Source organism: Oryx dammah, unplaced genomic scaffold (genome assembly GCF_014754425.2).
Source record: "Oryx dammah isolate SB20612 unplaced genomic scaffold, SCBI_Odam_1.1 HiC_scaffold_25, whole genome shotgun sequence".
NCBI classification, from domain to species: domain Eukaryota; kingdom Metazoa; phylum Chordata; class Mammalia; order Artiodactyla; family Bovidae; genus Oryx; species Oryx dammah.
Window position 1 is genome coordinate 54,078,933 of NW_024070209.1, and position 22,621 is coordinate 54,101,553.

General features: G+C 38.8%; 1 protein-coding gene across 2 annotated transcripts in view; it reads right to left on the bottom strand.

Annotated features, from left to right (window-relative positions):
* The window catches only part of LOC120851300 (catenin alpha-2), a 1,370,085-nt gene that overhangs the window by 60,135 nt on the left and 1,287,329 nt on the right, over positions 1–22,621 (bottom strand). For both annotated transcript variants that reach the window (XM_040223986.1, XM_040223987.1), the window contains exons 13-14: positions 17,078–17,229; positions 6,050–6,163 (exon numbers count right to left, since the gene is read on the bottom strand). In XM_040223986.1, the coding sequence (XP_040079920.1) occupies positions 6,050–6,163; positions 17,078–17,229 (266 nt within the window). The remainder of the gene's footprint in view (positions 1–6,049; positions 6,164–17,077; positions 17,230–22,621) is intronic.

Here is a 22,621-nt window from a genome sequence, read left to right on the forward strand (position 1 = left end):
CTGGCTCTGTCACTGACTTAAGACCTCATTGCTACTAGATCACATCCTTAACTTTTTGAAATATAAGATTAGTAGACAATTACCTCAATTACTTCAAAATGCTATGATGGACAGAAAATAAAATAATAAATGTGCTACATGTTTGTCTGAAAAAATGACAATAAGCATGTATGGGGTTACTGTTACCACTGTTATCATTATTTCTATGAGCTTTCCTTTCCAGCTGCTTCTCTAGCTTATTACATAGCTGCCATCAAAGAGAAGAGATGGAATCAGAGACTGTGTGACTACCTATAAATGGAAATCAACATAATTCCTTGAACACAGGCATGCATCCTGGGTATTATACTAAAAGACTTAAAATGTCAAACATTTAATCTACTTAATTATTTTATAAGATTAATACTATTATTACCCCTATTTTATTAATGATGATACCAAGATCCAGGAAAGTTAATTAACTTTGAACATCACACAACTAATGAACTGTAAGAATAGGATTCAAAGCCAGGTCAGCTAACACCATACTTAACCATCCTGCACAATGAGATTACCAAGCAGGACAGTGCAGGTTAGACACTGCCTGATGATTCCAGTCCAACAGGGCAAAGGTCACTGAAACTGCAGCCTCTGTCCACCAGGCTGAGCATCCTAGAGTCGAGGCTTCATCTGCCCAGGGTAAAGGGGTCTGATTTGCATAAAGGTGTCCTTGAACTAGCAGCTTCCCAGATGCTACCTCTTTCTAACAATGTCTACTAAACGCCATGCATGTATGTGTGTGACTTTATACAAATAGCATGTGTCTTCATGTGTATGATGTCTGTGTGTGTATATATATATGTAATATATATATAAACTTAGGTCTATAAATATGTGTGTGCGTGTGTATACAAATTTTAAAAATCCATATTTTAAAAGTCAAACTAGTTCAGATACAATAGTTAAAGTATTTAAAATACTACTATCCAAAAAATATTTTAAAGTACTTTTAAAATGTATTTTAAAAGAGTTAATATACAAAAGTTTGTTATAAACTCACATATGTAACATCGTACTAATTCCAAGGCAGCTATTCCAATACTTTTGAGATAGGTTTGGATTTGCACAAGTTTCCTGAAGCATCCCATCTGATATTCTAAAGGTGTCTAAGATTCATTTGTCCTCCTCATACAAAATTGATAACCACGCTTTACTTATACCCTACAAGTCCTAACCAGCAACATTTAAAGCATCTATTAGGTGCTTCTCATTAAAAAAAAAAAAAAAAGAATCTATAAAACTGCTGGGCAGACCTCCAGATTCTACATTCAATATCCAGATTCTAGCAATAAACCTATCATTGTCCCCAAAGGATTAATTTGTGTATTAAAAGGTTACACGTGTCTGTCAACTGTTATCACTTGAGTTTCAATCGTGCAGTTTAGTATTTGAATATTAACTGCCTTGCTCTGACTCTCTCATTTCTATTAATGCCCTGCCTCTGACTTCTCTTTGAGTTTCCTGAGGGCAAAGACCCCAGCATCCGCCTCAGTGTAGAAACTAAATGCATACCTTTTGATTGACTGTTCACACATCTCTCCACTCACCCTATTGACACAGTTTGAGAGAAGTTAACAGAACTGACAAACGTTTTCTGAGGGCACAATTCGGAAGAAAAACCAGCCCCTTCAAAGCAAATTTGTAAAGGAAGCTGTTATTTTGATTCTGGGGGCGCTTCACCCACATGATGCACTTAATGGTGTGTGACTTGGGTGTAAGAGTCATTACATTTGCTTCTGCTAACATAGCTATCGATGAAGCAAAGTCGTTTCCCAAATATTCTTAAAATGCTCTTGGCTTTTAAAAATTCATAGTTGACCTTTCTGAAACTGGAATTTAAAAAAAGGTTATCTATAAACAGTAGATCACAAACTGTGAAATTTGCAAGTTAATCAAATTAAAATTCAACACATGAGTTTTAATTAGGTCTTATCAATGTAACTCAGCAGTTTGAAATGTTAACACATTAAAGCCCTTCTAGCTAGGGGGGGAAAAAAAAACAACTTAGAGGCTGGCTACATTCAAGTCAAGTTGAATACAAAATACATAATGTGCAATTGTTCATTCCCTCAAACTAAGGAAACATAAGAAAAATGGTTTTGATGAGGCAGGGGGAAGAGAACAAATCAGTTTTTCCTGTTTGTGTCATACGGTCGCCTGGGGTGGTCTGAGATTTTCCTCTGCTTTCTGGGTAGCCAAGCACAGCTGTCCAGATTGTTGATCTGGGACCCCAATTCGGTGGCCTCAGAGACTTGAATTCACAACGTTTCTTACCCCTCTGCCTCAGGCTCCTAGTCTTTCCTCTGAACATCCAACCATTTTCTTCTGTGTGATTGTTCTAAACTTTATTAAGTGAAGAAAGTCAAAGTGTTAGTCACTCAGTCGTGTCCGACTCTTTGCGATCCCATGGACTGTAGCCCGCCAGTCTCCTCTGTCTGTGGAATTCTCCAGGCAAGTATACAGGAGTGGGTTACCATTTCCTTCTCCAGAGGATCTTTCCAACCCAGGGACTGAACTCGGGTCTTTGATTGAATCCAGACTCTATCATCTGAGCCACCAGTAAAGCCCAAACTTTATTAAATAAAAGTGTGTATCACTGACACAAGCCAGCAACCTCTCAGTCCAGAATTTTTTCGTCAATTTAAATCTCAAGGAGCTTTTTTCTAGTTTCAAAAGAATTCTTTTCCCAATCCCAAGATGAAAAATGACTTTTAAAGTCTTTGGACATCTGAACTGAAAAGTATTGGTATCTTAAACACTCAGCAATAGTCTACCGTGAAAGGTTTAAGTATATGCATGTTTATAAATAATGATTTAAAAGGTTAAAACTTAATGTGCCCATTTCTCTTCACTTGGTTTTAAAGCAAGATAATAAACATAAGTAATTAAGGAGTGGGTGACTTTTACCTGTCTCAGGCTGTGAAGTGAATTGGAAAATTAAGGTTCTTGTCTCATTAATTCAAGTGAAAACTTTCAGGATGGTCTAAATTATCCAGCTCTTTCAGGTTAAATTATTGGTCAGCCTTCTAATGAATGACTATGTTATGCTACAAGCATCATCATTTTCTTCATAAACTTAACATCATGTAATAACTCTTGGATAACTCTTGGGATACTTTTTGTCATGCTTTCTCCTAATGATATTATGAAGTAGGATAATACATGTATATATATAAAGAGAGAGCAGGAGAGAGAGGTCACACACAAGGAAATGAGGCATAGAGAGGTTAAGAAAGTTACCCCAAAGCCGTAGAGCTTGCCCTAATCCATTTTTAAAATAAAGTTTGTGTGACTCCAAATAATATGTTTTATCATGAAGGTTAAATGCCCAAGAGTTGTTGATTAATTTTAACTATGTCAGCTTTTGAAGAAAGAAGTTTATAAGATATCATGTTTAGGATCAAAGGTCCTGATAGCTTCTATATTTCATCAGATCAGGGTATGATTGTTCTCCACTCAAATCCCCCCCTCCCCAGTGTGTGTGTTTCTCTCTCATAAAGCATTGTAGACAAGCAGCAGACGGGAACACATAAAGGGAATAAGCTTCACTCTAATTTCAGAATTTGAGAGCAACATTGGAATGGGTACTAAAGTCTTTTTTCCCACCTTAACCTCCTCTTGGATTTAATTTGCCATTTTCAGAGAATTTCCCTGAATGAGAACACAAAGTAACCAGAGGAGAGCTGGCTGATGGAAAGAGCAACTGCCTCTGTCAGAGACAACTTTTGCCTCCTCCACACTTTTGAACAAGTGAACACACTTCTCTGGTCAAAAGTTCGACCATCTGTCATCTCAGCAATTCAATGCACCCTCTTATTTCCAACTTATGGCCATAATTCTATGTCTCTGATTTGTCATCATATAATTATAGGCTTAAATAGGCTGACTCAATAACTAATGCTGTCTGCTGCAAGTTACTCATACAAACCTCATGATGGTTCACAAAGACAAATCAGCAAGTGCTGAATTACAGGGGTAGTTTGTTCTTACTATCCTGGCCCATGTTCATCATTCATGCTGAAAAATCTTTCAAATAAGACCATTGTCTTCTCACTTACTGGGTGAAGAAATAATAGATGATGAAGATAGATGTCATCTGACTTTTGTTTCCACTCACTGTAACTGACTTGAACTTGAACATAAGATCCATGAAATGGAAGTATAATGGGACTGCATTTTTCCTTGTACAAAGTGAGGCTGTACCAATACTAAGTTGTAGTTAGTCAATCAAATTGATTTTGACCTGATTAATGTTTAGGTGAATTATTCAAACTTGCCCTTTGTCACTGACATAAAAATGCTTGTTTTACTTCATTTTGAAGATGAATTGACCTGACTGATGAATTAGTGTAGTGTTATACCAGTACAGGCTCAAAAGACTCTTGCTTAATCAACTTCCCTATTTCCAATATTTTAAGGGGAGTAACTAAAGTCTACAAGGAATCTTTTAAAGTAGGGAGCCTCATACTCTGTTGTGCACTTTTCTGCTCTCACCAGCCTGTGATAAGAGATTTCTCTTCCAAAAGATAACAATTTTCAGTCATCCCTTATTGAGCACTCAATGTGTGTCAGATATTATGCTCATTATTTTATAAATGTTAACTGATCAAAACCTCAAAGGAATCTTATCAAACAAGCCTATTATTTACTATAGATGATAAAAAAAAAAGCTCAGAGAAATTAGGCAGCATGTACCAGAGCATAGTCTTCACCCTACTCATTACAATTCAGAACTAAGTCTGTCTAAAATCAAATCCAGAACATCTCCAATGTTCTAACTTTTACTCTCACACTTCCCCCAATGATGTCCATTTCTATCTTCTAGATCATTTAATTGTTGGATGAGACTATCAGGAGAAATGGGATTTTAAAAACAAAGACTTTCTTGACTCAACATAAAGCTTAGTCTTCTCTGAATTATCTTTATTTTAACCTTTGATTGGCTATTTTCTACTCTTTTTCAGAATTCTTATGCCAGTTTGAACTTTCTGGAGTTTCTAGATCCCTATTCTAAATTGCCATCTCTATCTCATGCTTCCTGTTCATTATCTTTTAATAAGTAAAACTTGACAAAAGAGAATTAGAATATCCATTAGGATATCTCAGTTATACTATAATTACATTATTTTAGCCCTATGGAAGCTATGCCTTTAAAGGGAGGAGAATCTCACCCTCTTTTGCAATCCCCAGGAATTTTATCTGCTGCTCCCTGCCTTGATTACTGGTAGCTTATCTTCAAGAAGCTCCAGCTAATAAGACTGGTCAGATTCCAGAATTTTCTTTGGAACACTTTTATTGGTGGACTGTCTCACAGAGTGTTCAAGAGAGTTCAACTGTCAGCCACAGTGGTGATCTTTTTATGGTTCTTGATCCACAATCTTTAACTGTTATATTTCTTGTATGTCTCTGTAATTTCTTTTTCAATCACATGGATCTGGGGCTGCTGCCTTGGGCCTAGGTAGGTATCAGGGGAAAAACTTATTTCTCAACTCTGATGTTTCTGAACCAACTGCAAAATATGTGGTCTTGTTTCTCAGATACCCTAGGCCAGAGTATGGAGCAATAACAACCCCACTGGTAACAAAGTAGTACTCTCATTCTGCATTTGTGGTTGTCACCTATGTGGTTAACAAGCTTGGAGACTTTAAGAACTATGAAGTCTGGGAAAAGGTAAGATCTGAGCATTCTCCTATGCGATGGTCAATGAACCATCTAATCATGACCTCTAAGCCCCACCAAATCCACAATACACACAAGTTTTGCTGTGATGTAGCTGCTATGATTTCAGTGATGGAAACAGAAGGGAGTAAGAAGGAATCAGAATCAGTGGTGGTGATTTCCACTGTGTAAAATGTGAACTGCTAGAAATGAAACAACCCCAGATGACAGCCTGGATTTCTGAGCCATGAATCTCTGGAGCTTCAGGTACCTGGAAATCAGAAATTCCTTCAAACCAGTTTGGTGAACACAACCACTGTGCTCCAAACCAAAGTCCTGAATGTCCACTCACCCGTGCACTCTGTCCTGCAATGAGCTGGTCATCCTCAGTCTGAACACTTGTCCGGCTACGCACATCATAATCTTCCTGCTCAAAGTCTGAATCATCCTCTAATTCTTCTGGGGTCTAAAAATACAGAGGAAAAGAGAAAAATCAGCATACAGATCTCCTTCAACTTATAATGGGATTAAATTCCAACAAACCCACTGTAAGCTAAAAATATCTTAAGTCAAAAATGCATTCAATGCACTAACCTACTGAATATCACAGCTTAGTCTGTGTGCACATGTGTGTTCAGTCACGGCTAACTCTTTGCGACCCCATAGACTGTAGCTCATGAGGCTCCTCTGTCCATGGGATTTCCCAGGCAAGAATACAGGAGTGGGTTGCCATTTCCTTCTCTAGGGCATCTTCCCGACCCAGGGATCGAACCTGCATCAGTGGCATCTCCTGAATTGGCAGGTGGATTATTTATCAAGAGCACTACCTGGGAAGCCATAGCTTAGCCTCAGTTCAGTTCAGTTCAGTTGCTCACTCATGTCTGACTCTTTGCAACCCCATGGACTGCAGTAAGCAAGGCTTCCCTGTCCATCACCAACTCCTGGACCTTGCTCAAACTCATGTCCATCGAGTTGGTGATGCCATCCAACCATCTCATCCTCTGTCATCCCATTCTCCTCCCACCTTCAATCTTTCCCGGAATCAGGGTCTTTCCAATGAGTCAGTTCTTCCTATCAGGTGGCCAAAGAATTGGAGTTTCAGCTTTAGCATTAGTCCTTCCAATGAATATTCAGGACTGATTTCCTTTAGGATTGACAGGTTGGATCTCCTTGCTGGCCAAGGGACTCTCAAGAGTCTTCTCCAACACCACAGTTCAAAAGTATCAATCCGTTGGTGCTCAGCTTTCTTCATGGTCCAACTCTCACATCCATACATGACTGCTGGAAAAACCATAGCTTTGACTAGACAGACTTTTGTGGGCAAAGGAATGTTTCTGCTTTTTAATATGCTGTCTAGATTGGTCATAGCTTTTCTTCCAAGGAGAAACTGTCTTTTAATTTCATGGCTGCAGTCACCATCTGCAGTGATTTTGGAGCCCAAAAAAAGAAAGTTTATGTTTGTCTCCATTATTTCCCCATCTATTTGCCATGAAGTGATGGGACCAGATGCTATGATCCTAGTTTTCTGAATGTTGAGTTTTAAGCCAACTTTTTCAGTCTCCTCTTTCACTTTCATCAAGAGGCTCTTTAGTTATTCGCTTTCTGCCATTAGGAAGGTGTCATCTGCATATCTGAGGTTATTGATATTTCTCCTGGCAATCTTGATTCTGGCTAGTGCTTCATCCAGCCTGGCATTTCGCATGATGTACTTTGCATATAAGTTAAATAAGCAAAGTGACAATATACAGCCTTGACATACTCCTTTCCCAATTTGGAACCAGTCTGTTGTCCCACGTCCAGTTCTAACTGTTGCTTCTTGACCTGCTTACAGATTTCTTAGGAGGCGGGTGAAATGGTTTGGTATTCCTATCTCTTGAAGAATTTTCCACAGTTTTTGGTGATCCACATAGTCCAAGACTTTAGTGTAATCAATGAAGCAGAAGTAGATATTTTCCTGGAATTCTTTTGCTTTTTCTATGATCCAATGGATGTTGGCAATTTTTTAACCTACCTTAAAAGTGCTCAGAACACTTACAATAGCCTATTAGTTGGGCAAAATTGTTTAAGACAAAGCCTTCTTTATAATTATTGACTATCTCATGTCATTTACTGAATACTCTATTAAAAGTGAAAAAACTGAATGGTTTTCTGGGTACAAGATGGTGTAAGTGGATCTGCTATTTACCCTTATTATCGTGGCCTCTGTGTTCACACACTAATAATGGAAAACATGTTTCAGGTACCTTTCATTTGCCTATCATTGTTTTCTAAGTGCTTTACATACACTAATTCATACACTTTTCTTGATAGTCCTATGACATACACACTATTTTCTCCATTTACATATACAAAAACTGAGGCGTGAAAAGATACACCTTGTTCAGAGTCTTCTAAAGCATGCAGTTTGACACATGTACTCAAAAATCCTGTGCTCTGTTAATTTTAAGAGGATAAACTCAGGAGGTGGCAAGGATGGTGCAGGGAGGAAAGACAGTGCCTTCATGTGAGATTCTCTGCATAATTGTCTTTAGTCTGAAAGCTGATTGTTACCCACAACTTGGCACACAGTAACACCATCTCTCAGGGCTGTGTCTTTCAGAAGGAAGGAGCAGATCATAAGCAGTACGACAATGCAGGTACCCACTGCCCATCTCAAAGGGCACATTTTAATTTCGCTGGTTTCTTTGGCTATCTCAGTGTAATTAATCAGGTGTGGTTACTGATGAAGTCTTGAGATTGGTCAGACAGGCATAAAATGGGGTCTTTGGTGCCAATATCACATTCTGCCTAGTAATTTTCCAGGCTGTGGCATATCCCTCTTGTTTTCCTTCTCTCTTACCACCAACTTTATTAATATTCACTCACTCATCTACAGATGTTCAATTTTTTCCCTAAGAATATTAAAAGAAAGAGGTTTTGTTCCCAGTCTTTATTAACTCAAGCAGGGGTAGAGTGGGCAAACCAGTTCACATAACTGCTGGAATTTTCACTGTGGACAGAGAAAAGAATCTCTGTTCATTTCTCACTTCTCTGGAGTGTGCCGAGGAACAATGACAGCAAGTTGGTAAATTCTGCTGACAGATGAGCTGACAAGATTGCACACACTTCTCATCATTAGATTTTCAAAAGGAGAGTGAAAAATAAAATGGAAAACCTCACTCAACAGAAAAAAGGAGAAAATGACAGTGCCTATAGTACTGTGACCAAACATTTCAGTGATCTGTGTGTTCAATAGATGAGTCAATGGCAAGCACAACCTGGCAGCATAAGGCTCATAATGAGGAGTTCGTATTCAAGTGGTTATGGCTCAGGAACTAAAATAAAGTTTCAAAATGAAAAAAAGAATACTGTACACCCAGGGGACCTGAACATTTGGGGCCTAACTCTGCCACTGATACGTGTTTTTCACAAGCCACTTATCATTTTCCTGCTTTTCTGTCTCCTCACTCATAAAATAGCTAGTAACTGCTAGTTGTCCTGCCTGCTTCACAGAATTCTAGCATCAAATATATACAAAAGAGCTTGGTAAACAATACAAATAAAGTAATAAGTGACAGTGATCATTATTATGATTAATAATAAAACATACACCTAATAACAACAACTACAATCGCCATCATCACAGGGATCAATTTTTACTACCCACTATGGGTCAGGTGGGCTTTCCAGCTAGCTCTGTGGTAAAGAATATACCTGCCAATGTAGGAGACATAGGTCAATCCCTGCGTTGGGAAGATTCCCTAGAGAAGGAAATGGCAACCCACTCCAGTATTCTTGCCTGGAAATAATTCTTGCCTGGAAATTTTATCTAGAAATAATAGACAGAGGAACCTGATAGGCTACAGTCCATAGGGTCACAAAAGAGTTGGATACAACTTAGCAACTGAACAACAACATGGCTCAGCCATTCAACTACAGGATGTAATCCTTACAATGACCTAATGAAATGAACTTAATCCCAATTTAATAGAGGCATAAACAGGTTCAGAGTAGTTAGGTAAATTTTCCAAGCACCACACTTGGCCAGTCAAGGGTTCCGTAGCTTTTAACCTTTACAAGTACCATCAAGCAAATGGATGAGATTGAAATATTTTCTTGTGCCTAATCCATGTAGCAAACCCATTCAAACCACCCATATAAATAGTTCTGTGCATGTGGAGTTTTCTGAGTGCGTGTAAATATGTCTCCTAATCATGCTGTCATTTTTAAAATAGTATTATTTTTTGGTTAGTCAAGGATCCCCATAAATTAAAGGAGACATGGAAAAGCAGGGAGGGTCTGAAAATGGGCCAGGAGATTTGTATCATTAGATGATATCCTAGGGTAAAAGGAACAGAAAAAATATGCAACTCGTTGGACCAGAGACTGGCGACCTAAGGTCAGCCCTCAGTTCTGCCCTTATGTGCTCCCAGGGGAGGCTTTTTTTATGATGCGAGAGAATCACTTTGGTCTAGTCTTGGTTCCATGATGCTACTAGCAATGTATCTGGCCTATAAAATATCTCCCTTCTAAGAGTCTATCAGCTTAACGTGTGCCTTATACAGAGTTTCAAGAATATCGTGTGACTTGTCCATAATCACACCACATACTATCTGCAGAGTAGGATCAATCTACCTGCATCAGCTTCCCAGTCAAATTCTCAATCTTCTCTACAACAGCTTCAGTAAAGAAGCAAAATGAGAAAAGTTTGAAAAATTTACAGTCATCTCACCAGGACCTGTGAAAAATGTGACTTGTATGTGTGTGTGTGTGCCCACGCATATGTGCTCAGTCATGTCTGACTCTGTATGGACTGTAGCCCCACCAGGGTCCTCTGTCCATGGGATTCTCCAAACAAGAATACTGGAGTGGTTGCCAATCCCTCCTCCAGGGGATCTTCCCACCCAGGCATCAAATCTGCATATCTTGTATCTCCTGGATTTGCAGGTGGATTCTTTACCACTGTGGCACCTGGGAAGCCCCCAAAATGTAGTAAGGACTATTTAAAGGATTGGTTCAGATGCAAATTAGTTTCACTGGGAGCAGAAAGATGAAACTGTAAGTTGGCAACTGCAACAGGAGAATTTGAGTGATGCATGAAGAAGGATTTCTCAACAGATCTCTAATCATTGCAATGGCCTGAAAACTAGAAAGTTGAATTAAAAATTTCCTGACCCAATATAGAACAAAATCTCCCTCTTCAGGACTGATCAGCCTCTGGCAACTCTAACCATTTTTACCCTGGAGGCCACCTAGCTTAGCTCCTTTTTTCTGCTCTTACCCCATACTTTGTATTTTCTCCAGTATAACCAGGATACTCCATTTAAGATCTAACTCAGATCATGCTATTCTCCTGCTCAGACAACTTCAATGGCTTCCATCACGCATTCAATATGGTTCTTAGGCCACATGTGTCATTCTCTATGCCTCAAACACATTTCCCTGAGTACTTTTATGGCTTGTTAACCTCCTCCTTCTCTAAATCTCTTCCCAAATGTCACCCAGTGCACTTCTGTGGTAGCTCAGATGGTAAAGCATCTGTCTGCAATGCAGGAAACCAGTGTTTGATCACTAGTTCGGGAAGATCTCCTGGAGAAGGGAATGACCACCCACTCCAGCCAGTATTCTTGCCTGGAGAATTCCATGAACAGAGGAGTATGGCAAGCTATATATAGTACATGGGGTTGCAAAGAGTCAGACATGACTGAACAACTAACAAACTCGATCACCCTTTATAAAACCCACCCCCATCCTATGCTTTATCCTCTCAATAGTTTGTTGGTTTTCTCTATGGCACATTAACTAATATATCTACTTGTTTATTCTCTGTCTCCCACCAAAAGAATATAAATTCTTGACTGGCCCTAACAATTTAGTGCCTGTTGCATATTGTATTACTTCTCAAACCTTGGACTACTATTGCACATCCATTGAGCTTGCTATTTATCACAGCAACAACCAGAAACACTGCACCACAAATACATGGTGTGATCAATATATGATCAAAAGGAATGCACCAACCTAATGTTTAAACTGTGAACTACCTTCAGCTAATATTTCTCATGGTATCTGAGAGATATGTATGTGTTTCCCTTGACATTTTAAAATATCTTGCAATGCTCCAGGGCATCTTCATGCCCATTTTGGGAGATGTGAAGTTAAGCTGTAAAATCTTACCTGAATCCTGTCTTAGGTCCTACTGTTTCTCCTTTCTGCTTTCAGAAGTTTTACATGCAACAAAATTAATGGGTTCCAATGACAAAAGTTCATTGTATAGATATTGTTATACATTTTTTCATGGTCATTCTATAACAGGTAACTATTTTCTTTTTTGAATACAGCTATTCTGACACCAAGATATTATCACTTTTTGTGCTACCCACATACTTTACTTTCCAACATTAAATGTTTAACTCCTTGTGTATTAAATATACCCTTGACTCTCCTTATTTGAAGATTCTTTATTTGAGAATTTGCCTACTCACCAAAGTTTCTCTGTAACCCCTAAATTAATATTTTTGTAGTAATTCACAGATGTGTGTGTACACAATATGGCAAAAACTTTTGATTCACCCAACATGCAAATTTCCAGCTGAGGTCAAACAGCACAATCTTCTGCTTTCTTATTTCAACTCTTATACTATAAACAAGGATCCTTTTTGCAGTCTGTTTAGTGCCACATTTTTCATTTTTATCATTTGTGTTATTTCTCTGCTTAAAATGGCTTCCAACTGTAGTGCTGAGGTGTTGTTTAGAATTCTGAAATGCAAGAAGGTTATGTTGCACCTTCCAGAGAAAACGTGTGATTGGCTATCCCTGGTGGCTCAGATGGTAAAAATCTGCCTATAATGCAGGGGACCTGGGTTCAATCCCTGGGTCAGAAATATTCCCTAGAGAAGGACATGGCAACCCACTCTAGTATGCTTATCTGGAGAATCCCATGGACAGAGGAGCCTGGTGGGCTACAATCCATGGGGTCACAAAGAGTCGGACATGACTGAGTGACTACACTGTCTTTCTTTCTTTTTCGTTCTTTAGGCTGTGAGTTCAGTGTATATGTATCAACAATATACATTAAATAAAATGTCTTTAAACAAAAACACACATTAAACAAGCTAATATATTGATCAGCTGATGAAGATGTGACCAGAGGCTCACAGGAAACTAACCTTGAATTTCCCCTAGGAGCATTGATTCCATATTTCTTAATTCAGAATTCATTGAAGGCAACTACCACAAACAATGAAAATCAAATAAATTCTGGTGAGCCATATTTGCCTATTCATTTTTTAAACTACTATGTTAAGGTAATCAGAAAATTCCTATGTAGCTAATAGGTCACCAAGGACAAGCTTCAGCAAGAAGCAAACAAAAAAAGTAGTACGGAAGAGAAGTAGGGTTGACCTGCTCCCAAAGAGAAGTAAGAGCCTGAAAGGTGAGGTTGAAATACCAGAAAGACAAGCTTTGTTTGCTTCAGAGGGTTGCCTTGAGCTGGCCTGGAGTACCTACATACTAACATCGCCATTAAATATGTATTGATTGCTGAAAGACAAGGTGATGGGAAATCTGACCTTTCAAGGTCCTTTCTGCATATATTTTTTGGAAAAATTCCTATTTTTCCAAAGCATAATCAACACTTTGAGAGAGAATGGCCAGTTTAGCTGGAAAAGAGCTCCACTTGTCTTACTGTCTTCTACCCGATTCAGTGCAATGATATTTTTTTTTTAAATTTATTTATTTATTTTTAATTTTTACTTTACAATTCTGTATTGGTTTTGGCATAGATTGACATGAATCCACCACAGGTGTACATGCGTTCCCAAACATGAACCCCCCTCCCACCCCCCTCCCCACAACATCTCTCTGGGTCATCCCCGCGCGTCAGCCCCAAGCGTGTCATATCCTGCATCAGACATAGACGGGCATTTCGATTCTTACATGTTATTATACATGTTTCAATGCCATTCTCTCAAATCATCACACTCTCTCCCTCTCCCTCTGAGTCCAAAAGTCCGCTATACACATCTGTGTCTTTTTAGTGCAATGATATTTTAAAGCAGACAACTATCATACATAGAAAGCAAACCAAAATTTAAGTATAAATTAAGCCATTTTGGTGCTGAAAGGAGAAAGACTTTTAAAATAACAATTTGTACATACCGTACATTTCTCCCTTCCTGTTTTAAGTGGTGTGAAATCCATCCGATCAAATCATTTGAAATGTCAAGATGGAGGAATGACACTTTATGTAACAAAGATATGGCATTTTTACCTAAATTATGTTTTTTTACAGCTCATGAATGAATAAGTGAATGATGGCTATAAACTTGCTCAGCCTCCCAGATGAATAGTTGTCACAAAAATGTGAAGGCTAACAAAGCAGAAAAATGGCAAAAAAGGGAATATGTCTTGAGAATTATAGTGGAATTTAGTGCCAAATGCTTTGAAAACGAAACTCTCATGGTCTATTATTTCACAAGTTAGTATATAATGGGAGAAAAACAGGTTTAAAAGCCTATTTTTCCTTTCTCCTCTAATTCTCATACTTTTCCCTCTGTCACCTTCCTATCTCCAGAGATATCTGTTTCTCTTTCTCCCTAACACACATTTTATTTTTTTTTTTAATATTTACTTTTATTTATTTATTTATTGGCTGTGCTGGGTCTTAATTGCAGCATGGGGAATCTAGTTCCCTAAGCAGGGATTAAACTCTGGGTCTCCTGCATTGGGAGCCTAGAGTCTTAGCCACTGGACCACCAGGGAAGTCCATCACACATAGTATCAAGCACTGTACCAAACAATGCATCACTATGAAAGGAAAAAAATACAGCTTTTGCTTTCCAAAAGTTCAGCCTAAAGAAGGTTGTTGCTGTCACTTGGTGGCTAATTTGTGTCCAACTCATGACACCATGGACTGTAGCCCACCAGACTCCTCTGTCCATGGGATCTCCCAAGCAAAATACTGGAGTGGGTTGCCACTTTCCTTCTTCAGTGGCTAAGTCATGTCCAGCTCTTTTGTGACCCCATGGACTGCAGCCGAACAAGCTTCTCTGTCCATGGGATCTCTCAGACAAAAACACTGGAGTAGGTTGCCATTTCTTTCTCCAGGGGGTCTTCCCAACCCAGGGATCAAACCCATGTCTCCTGCCAATGCAGGTGGATTCTTTTCTACCGGGAAGAACCACCAGGGAAGCCCCTAAAGAAAGTAGCCCCTAAAGATCATAATCTTTACACTATTTTTTTTGAGGTCTAGAATGATGCTAAAGCTGAAACTCCAATACTTTGGCCACCTCATGCGAAGAGTTGACTCACTGGAAAAGATTCTGATGCTGGGAGGGATTGGGCACAGGAGGAAAAGGGGACGACAGAGGATGAGACGGCTGGATGGCATCACCGACTCGATGGACGCGAGTGTGAGTGAACTCCGGGAGTTGGTGATGCACAGGGAGGCCTGGAGTGCTGCGATACATGGGGTCGCAAAGAGTCAGACACGACTGAGCAACTGAACTGAACTGAAAGAATAGTATCAGGTTTTTTGAGGGAGAAAATTTAGGGAAAGAAGATTTGAGCCAGGTCTTGAAAGATAGTAAGAGTTTGACAGATCTAAAATAGGAAAGTTGGAAGAACAGGAAATATGTCTGACCGTCTTATCCAAAATTGAATTCCACAGTGTTATATACATTTAGTACTGTCTGATACACTTATACAATTCTCTGAAAACTTTGAATTAATCATGGAATTATTATGAAAAAGAGATATATTTAACATGGAAAATCAACTTGCTTAAAGATAAGAATATGCTATGGTTGCTCCTCAGCAAAGAAGCTAGCTGAATGTTTCAGGACAATCATTAATGTCCATAAAGATGGAAGAGAGACTCTTTCTGGTGATGCTCTACTCTCCCTGCTCAGATCACCTTGGAAGCATCATGCTGTGTCTTGGGTACCACAGTCAAAGAGGATACACATACGTTTAATGGCTTCATGATTTCAAAGATACCCAAATTTGGAGAAGAATTAATGCCATACATGAACTCTTTAAAGAACTAAGTATGTATTGTCCAGAGAAACCAACAAATCACAAATACTTCTTGAAGTACTGAAGGACTGTACACAGAAAATAAGTTGATTTAAAATAAATTGATTGTTACTGTTTTGCTGTGTTTGAGGGGATGTTGGTTTAGATGCTCAGTGGTCACCCAGAGAGAAAGTTTTTCAAGATTCACTCAGTGATTAACTTATAGTTCATTGAGCAGACCCAGAGACAACAATGAAGGTTGAGGATGGAGATATAGTCTAGGGTTGCCTCATCCAAAATGGTGGCCGCAGATACACGGAGCTATTGAGAACTTTAAATGCCGCTGGTGCCACATGTTGAAATGCTACCTTTGGATATTGACTGAAGTAAATAAAATATGTTCTTAAAACTAATTTCATCTGTTTTTTTTTTCCTCATCAACACCTACTAAAAATTGAAATTGTACATGGGGCTTATATATATTTCCATAGGATAGCAAGATGAGCACTGCAGACTCATCATCTCTGCCTCAATCCTAATAGCCACAAACATATCCGTGTCATCAACCTAAGTTTATGTTATAAAAGAGTTCTGTGGCTAAGAAAAGCATTTGAAACCTACTATACTTAACTGTCAATAAGGCAAGGAGAAAAAAATTCTCAAGTTATGATGGAATACTACACAACTGTTAAATAGAATAAGGTAAGCTATTGTTTTCACAGAGATAGACAAAGGCACACTATGGGCAAACAAAGCAAGTTGTAAGTAACACTTAACTGAGTTTTGAAATCTGTTATATTATGTTTTCTCATGTGTGTCTAATCATCTAGGCAATAGTTTGGAAGACTCACAGCTACCCAAGATCAGAAGATTGGCGGATGGGAAGATAGTAAGAAAGGTGATAGAAGAGGTTTGCTGAAAGATTATTTAGCCTTATTTATATCTTAATGATCTGTTACAAGAAGAATGTAGCTATCTATCACTTTATTGCATTGTCATTATTATTATCATTATCATGATCACTAATACTACTAAGCGGGGTGATCTTCATTTTCCTTCATCACATGGCTTTCTGATTATAAGGGGAAATGGTGTTAGCAAAGGGGAAAGGCAAGGGCACCCCTAAGTGGGTATCAAATTAAGGTAATAATGTGTGGAAGAAGCACGCAGGACATCACCCTTCAGGACATTCAGTGCTGATCTAGACTTGTTGGGATCACTAATTCTTTTATAAGTAAAAAGTCCCCCTTGTCTGACTAAATGAGGAGCTAAACAGTTTACTATGTTAAACTAAATAATCAAGAAAAAATATACAAAGAGTAAATTCTTTGAGGACCCTACTGGACACTCCAAATCAGCTCCAAGCTACAGAGACCTCACATACCCTGATCATTAGCACAGCCTTTCTGATGTCCCGGACGCCGTCATATACCAGGCGAGAGGCATCGATGAACTCATTCTCCTCAAATGGCTGAGGGACGTTGGCACTCAGGGCTTCAATGGCAACCTCCACTTGTTCAGCAAAGCGTGGCATCACTGGTATAAACAAAGTGAAAAGCAATGGATTAGGCAGTCTTTCTTTCATACTTCCTTGTTTTTCTTAGGGAAGGTGGCAGGCTCTGGGCATTCCAACATTCAAATGGAGCCTGGTGTCCACCTGTCCAGTACCCCTACTGGACCCAATTTAGTGATCTTTGTGCTACTTACTTACCTTCAGTAGGGCAGGAAATCATTACTCCATCAAAGGTGATGGTCGGCAACAGAGCAAGTTTGTGAAACCTGCCCAAGTTAGTGTGGTATACTGTATGTGAGTCCAGGTTTCATGTTATCCTAAGCTGAGTTTCAACCACGAACAAAGCTAGTGGAGGTGATGGAATTCCAGTAGAGTTATTTCAAATCCTGAAAGATGATGCTGTGAAAGTGCTGTACTCAATATGCCAGCAAATTTGGAAAACTCAGCAGTGGCCACAGGACTGGAAAAGGTCAGTTGTCATTTCAATCCCAAAGAAAGGCAATGCCAAAGAACGCTCAAACTACCACACAATTGCCCTTATCTCACACACTAGTAAAGTAATGCTCAAAATTCTCCAAGCCAGGCTTCAGCAATATGTGAACCATGAAATTCCAGATGTTCAAGCTGGTTTTAGAAAAGGCAGAGGAACCAGAGATCAAATTGCCAACATCTGCTGGATCATTGAAAAAGCAAGAGAGTTCCAGAAAAACATCTATTTCTGCTTTATTGACTGCCAAAGCCTTTGACTGTGTGGATTCACAGTAAACTGTGGAAAATTCTGAAGGAGATGGGAATACCAGACCGACTGACCTGCCTCTTGAGAAACCTATATGCAGGTCAGGAAGCAACAGTTAGAACTGGACATGGAACAACAGACTGGTTCCAAATAGGAAAAGGAGTACATCAAGGCTGTATATTGTCACCCTGCTTATTTAACTTATATGCAGAGTACATCATGAGAAACACTGGGCTGGAAGAAGCACAAGCTGGAATCAAGATTGCTGGGAGAAATCTCAATCACCTCAGATATTCAGATGACACCACCCTTATGGCAGAAAGTGAAGAGGAACTAAAAAGCCTCTTGATGAAAGTGACAGAGGATAGTTAAAAAGTTGGCTTAAAGCTTAACATTCAGAAAACAAAGATCATGGCATCTGGTCCCATCACTTCATGGGAAATAGATGGGGAAACAGTGTAAACAGTGTCAGACTTTATTTTTCTGGGCTTCAAAATCACTGCAGATGGTGACTGCAGCCATGAAATTAAAAGACGCTTACTCCTTGAAAGAAAAGTTATGACCAACCTAGATAGCATATTGAAAATCAGAGACATTACTTTGCCAACAAAGGTTCATCTAGTCAAGGCTATGGTTTTTCCAGTGGTCATGTATGGATGTGAGAGTTGGACTGTGAAGAAAGCTGAGCGCCAAAGAATTGATGCTTTGAACTGTGGTGTTGGAGAAGACTCTTGAGAGTCTCTTGGACTGCAAGGAGATCCAACCAGTCCATTCTAAGGAGATCAGTCCTGGGTGTTCTTTGGAAGGAATGATGCTAAAGCTGAAACTCCAGTACTTTGGCTACCTCATGCGAAGAGTTGACTCATTAGAGAAGACTCTGGTGCTGGGAGGGATTGGGGGCAGGAGGAAAAGGGGACAACAAAGGATGAGATGGCTGGATGGCATCACCGACTCAATGGATGTGAGTTTGAGTGAACTCCAAGAGATGATGATGGACAGGGAGGCCTGGCATGCTGCGATTCATGGGGTCACAAAGAGTAGGACATGACTAAGTGACTGAACTGAACTGAACTTAAGCTGAGTTTCACTTCTGCTAACTCCTAGCTGTGAAACCTTGACCATGCTCTCTTGCTGCTGCTGCTTTTACTCACTATGTCTGACTCTTTATGATTCCATGGACTGTAGCCCACCCGCCTCTTCTGTCTATGGGATTTCCCAGGCCAGAATACTGAGTGGGTTGCCATTTCCTTCCTGACCCAGGGATCAAATACTCCTCTCCTGCTTGGCAGGTAGATTCTTTACCACTGAGGCACCTAGAAAATGTACCATCTTTTCTTAAATCTTGTAAATCTGTTTCTTTGTCTATAAAATATAATAGTAAATCCTACCTTGGGGTTCAGTGAGGTAATGCATACAAATGCACTGGATGGCATCTGGCCTTAAAAAGCCTCAATAAATATGCAACTAATATCAGACACTAACGTCACAGCTAGTTGAGTAGCAGACTTAGTCTACATCATTGCATAGTAAAATATGAACAAAATGATCCAATCCATTTCACTTCTTTCTGGAATGCAGGTCTTGAGACTTTGAAGGTGGGGAAATGGCTGTGGAGGAAGACTTGTGGAAAGACTGTCTGAGAGGAGAGAGAAATCCCAGAATATTCCATCAGAAAGACTACAGAAAGAGACCAATGGACTCAGAAATAAATTTGATTCTGTTCCATTTTACCAGGACTTTGTTAATATGCCAGAGGATACATATGAACATTTTAAAATGCAGGCACCTCTTTCCCTAAATGAGGACACCTGCATACAGACTGGAAGTTTGTAGAAAGTACACTCAGTGGCTACTTAAGAAATGCTGCTGATTCACTGATTCTTGAAAATTATAACTCAATTTTTTTAACTGTTATCTTGTAAAAATCAATTCACATGGCAAATGAAAGCCAGAAGCACAATTTATTTTATTTACAAGGACAATAAAGTAGAAACGCCATTCATCTCTTTCCATTTCCTAACTCTCATGCCTGGTTCATCATGATCCTCCTTTTCATTCTCAGTTCAATTCAGTCACTCAGTGGTGTCCGACTCTTTGCGACCCTATGAACCACAGCACTCCAGGCCTCCCTGTCCATCACCAATTCCTGGAGTCCACCCAAACCCATGTCCATTGTGTCGGTGATGCCATCCAACCATTTTTATCCTTAGTGGATATTTTAACATCCATTTTAATCCCTAGCATTAGAAACTCTGCTAAATTACTTTACTCTCAAGAGTCAGAGTAGTCAAGATAAAACACTCCTTAAATATTGTATTTCTACTAGAAAAGTCAAATATTATTTTTAAAAGAAGAGTGTTAGAAGAAAACATAGTAACCACTCTTTCAATGGAAATTATCAAAACCAAAGCATTGCAAAAGGTAAATTTCCTCTGTGAGAAAATTACTATCATTGGTTCTCTACACTATTTGAATTTTTCACTTGGGCCTTTGAACTGCTTTTATATGAAAGGAACTGAGAGATATTGACCTGAATTGCTGCAAAATATGATTCAAATAAAAATATATTTCTAAAAACTACCGCATTAAGCTAAAACCATTTCAGCTATCCATTTGTGTTGGGAATTAACTGTTTTACATGATTAACTAATCTAGATCACTGAGATTGACCTTCTTAAGCATGAAAACATTTTTGTATGTATCTATCATTTTCATATGAGTGTCTTCCTTAAAGTTAAAAATTCCTTTCTTTTCTTAAACCAAATTTCAAATAATATTAATCCCATTTGATATCAAAGCTGCCATCATGGCCATCAACAATTTTACAGATGTGTATGATAGCATCAGTAGCATTTATATGCACAAATCTTTGTCCTTTTTTTTTATAACTGATCAATGATTGGTATTCCCACATCTACTTAAGATAAATACTCTTACAAATCAATAAGAAAAAAATTAAAAATAGATAAAAGATTAGAAAAGGCACTTCATAGAAAGGAAATCCCATATTATTGATAAATACCTAAGATGCTTGACTTCACTGATAATTGGAAAAATTACAATGTAAACAATGAGATATTTCATACTTGTTGGTGGATGGGAAAACAAACTAAGGCTTACAATATACTTCTTACTGAACATGTGAAAAAAGGGTACTCTTCTACATAGATGGAGAAAAAAATGGCATATGCTTTGTCAAAATCTAGTAAAATGAAACTTTCTAGTCCCAACCAGTAAATTAGAACATTAGCTAGGGCATGGCCAAATATTGACTTCTGGAATGATACTGATTAGGAGACTGTTTACATTGGGAGCACAGGAATTTCCTGTGTTTCTACAGTTACAGCTGTCTTTTGTTAGGTTTAATATTCCAAGAGTTAATAATAACAAGAGTTTTATTAAACCTGCAAATAATAAGTGATTTAAAGGATCAGATATTGCCAAATCTTAATATTTGTTATACCTTGGGGTACAAGTTGGGTGTAAGTTTTATGAGTCTCTGTTCATTTGGTATATTTGAATTTCTCAAATTTCAAATATTTAAAAAGAGATCAATATATTACCCAGAAAGCTGTATCTCTCCTTATAGAATAAGGCTCTGAAAAAAATTAAGTTCTAGTTCATGGCCCAGAACATAGTAGAAATTGATTTGATCCACAGTACTAAGTGAGGAAATCCCTCAGAAACTGTGACTGTGATCACATGTTTAATATTCCACCTTAAAAACTGCCAGCTGGAAAGCTGAGTCTAGCAGTCTCCGTCCCCTTTGCTCTCTGGAGGAAAACCTTTGATTAAAGTCTAAAAGGAAGAGTGGCGTTGTATTACTTTGTTTTGTCTCTTCAAGGTCATCTTGAGGAGAGATGGGGAGGAGAAAAATGCAGGAGGTCACAGGCTCTCTGTCTCCACATGCCTCTAGCCCTGATTCTCTCAAATGAGAGAGAAGAAAGCTAAACTCTGTGTGTACTCAGTCACTTCAGTCGTGTCCGACTCTGCGACCCCATGGACTGTAGCCCACCAGGCTTCTCTGTCCATGATATTCTGAATACCGCAGTGGATTGCCATGCTCTTCTCTAGGGAATCCTCCCAGTCCAGGGATTCTCTAGGGAATCTTCCAATTTGTGTCTCTTATGTCCTATGAATTGCAGGCAGATTCTTTACTGCTGAGCCACCAGGGAAACCCCAAGCTAAACTCTAATGGACCATTTTCATAAGGGATACTCTGGGGCCCAAAACATCACCTGTACTGCTTGGGAACCCCAGGTTTGGAGAAGGGTATTCTGTTTGTTCCAGCATGGAGTACAGAATCCCACTTGTTAGATTTAGGAGTTAGAGTTTTTGCAGGAACAACAATGTGGAGGTGGCATTGTCAGAAGAGGCAGAAACAAAGAGACTGCAACCGAAAATACCATCCATTTTCCAAGGAGGAAAAAAAAAATGGTAGAGGAACAGATGTGAAAGCTTTACTTTTCCAAAGAGGTGCTCAAAGGGAAATTTAGCATTAATATTCCAATGACTTATTACACTGCTCAAGCTGGTAAAATCTAGAACTTGAACTTATTCTATTTGATATTTACATATTATAACAGACAAGACATCTATTTCTCTTACTACAATCAGCATTTTTCGTGTCTGACCCTTAAGAAAATTTTCCTCCATGCTTTGTTGCTAAGTGTATTCAG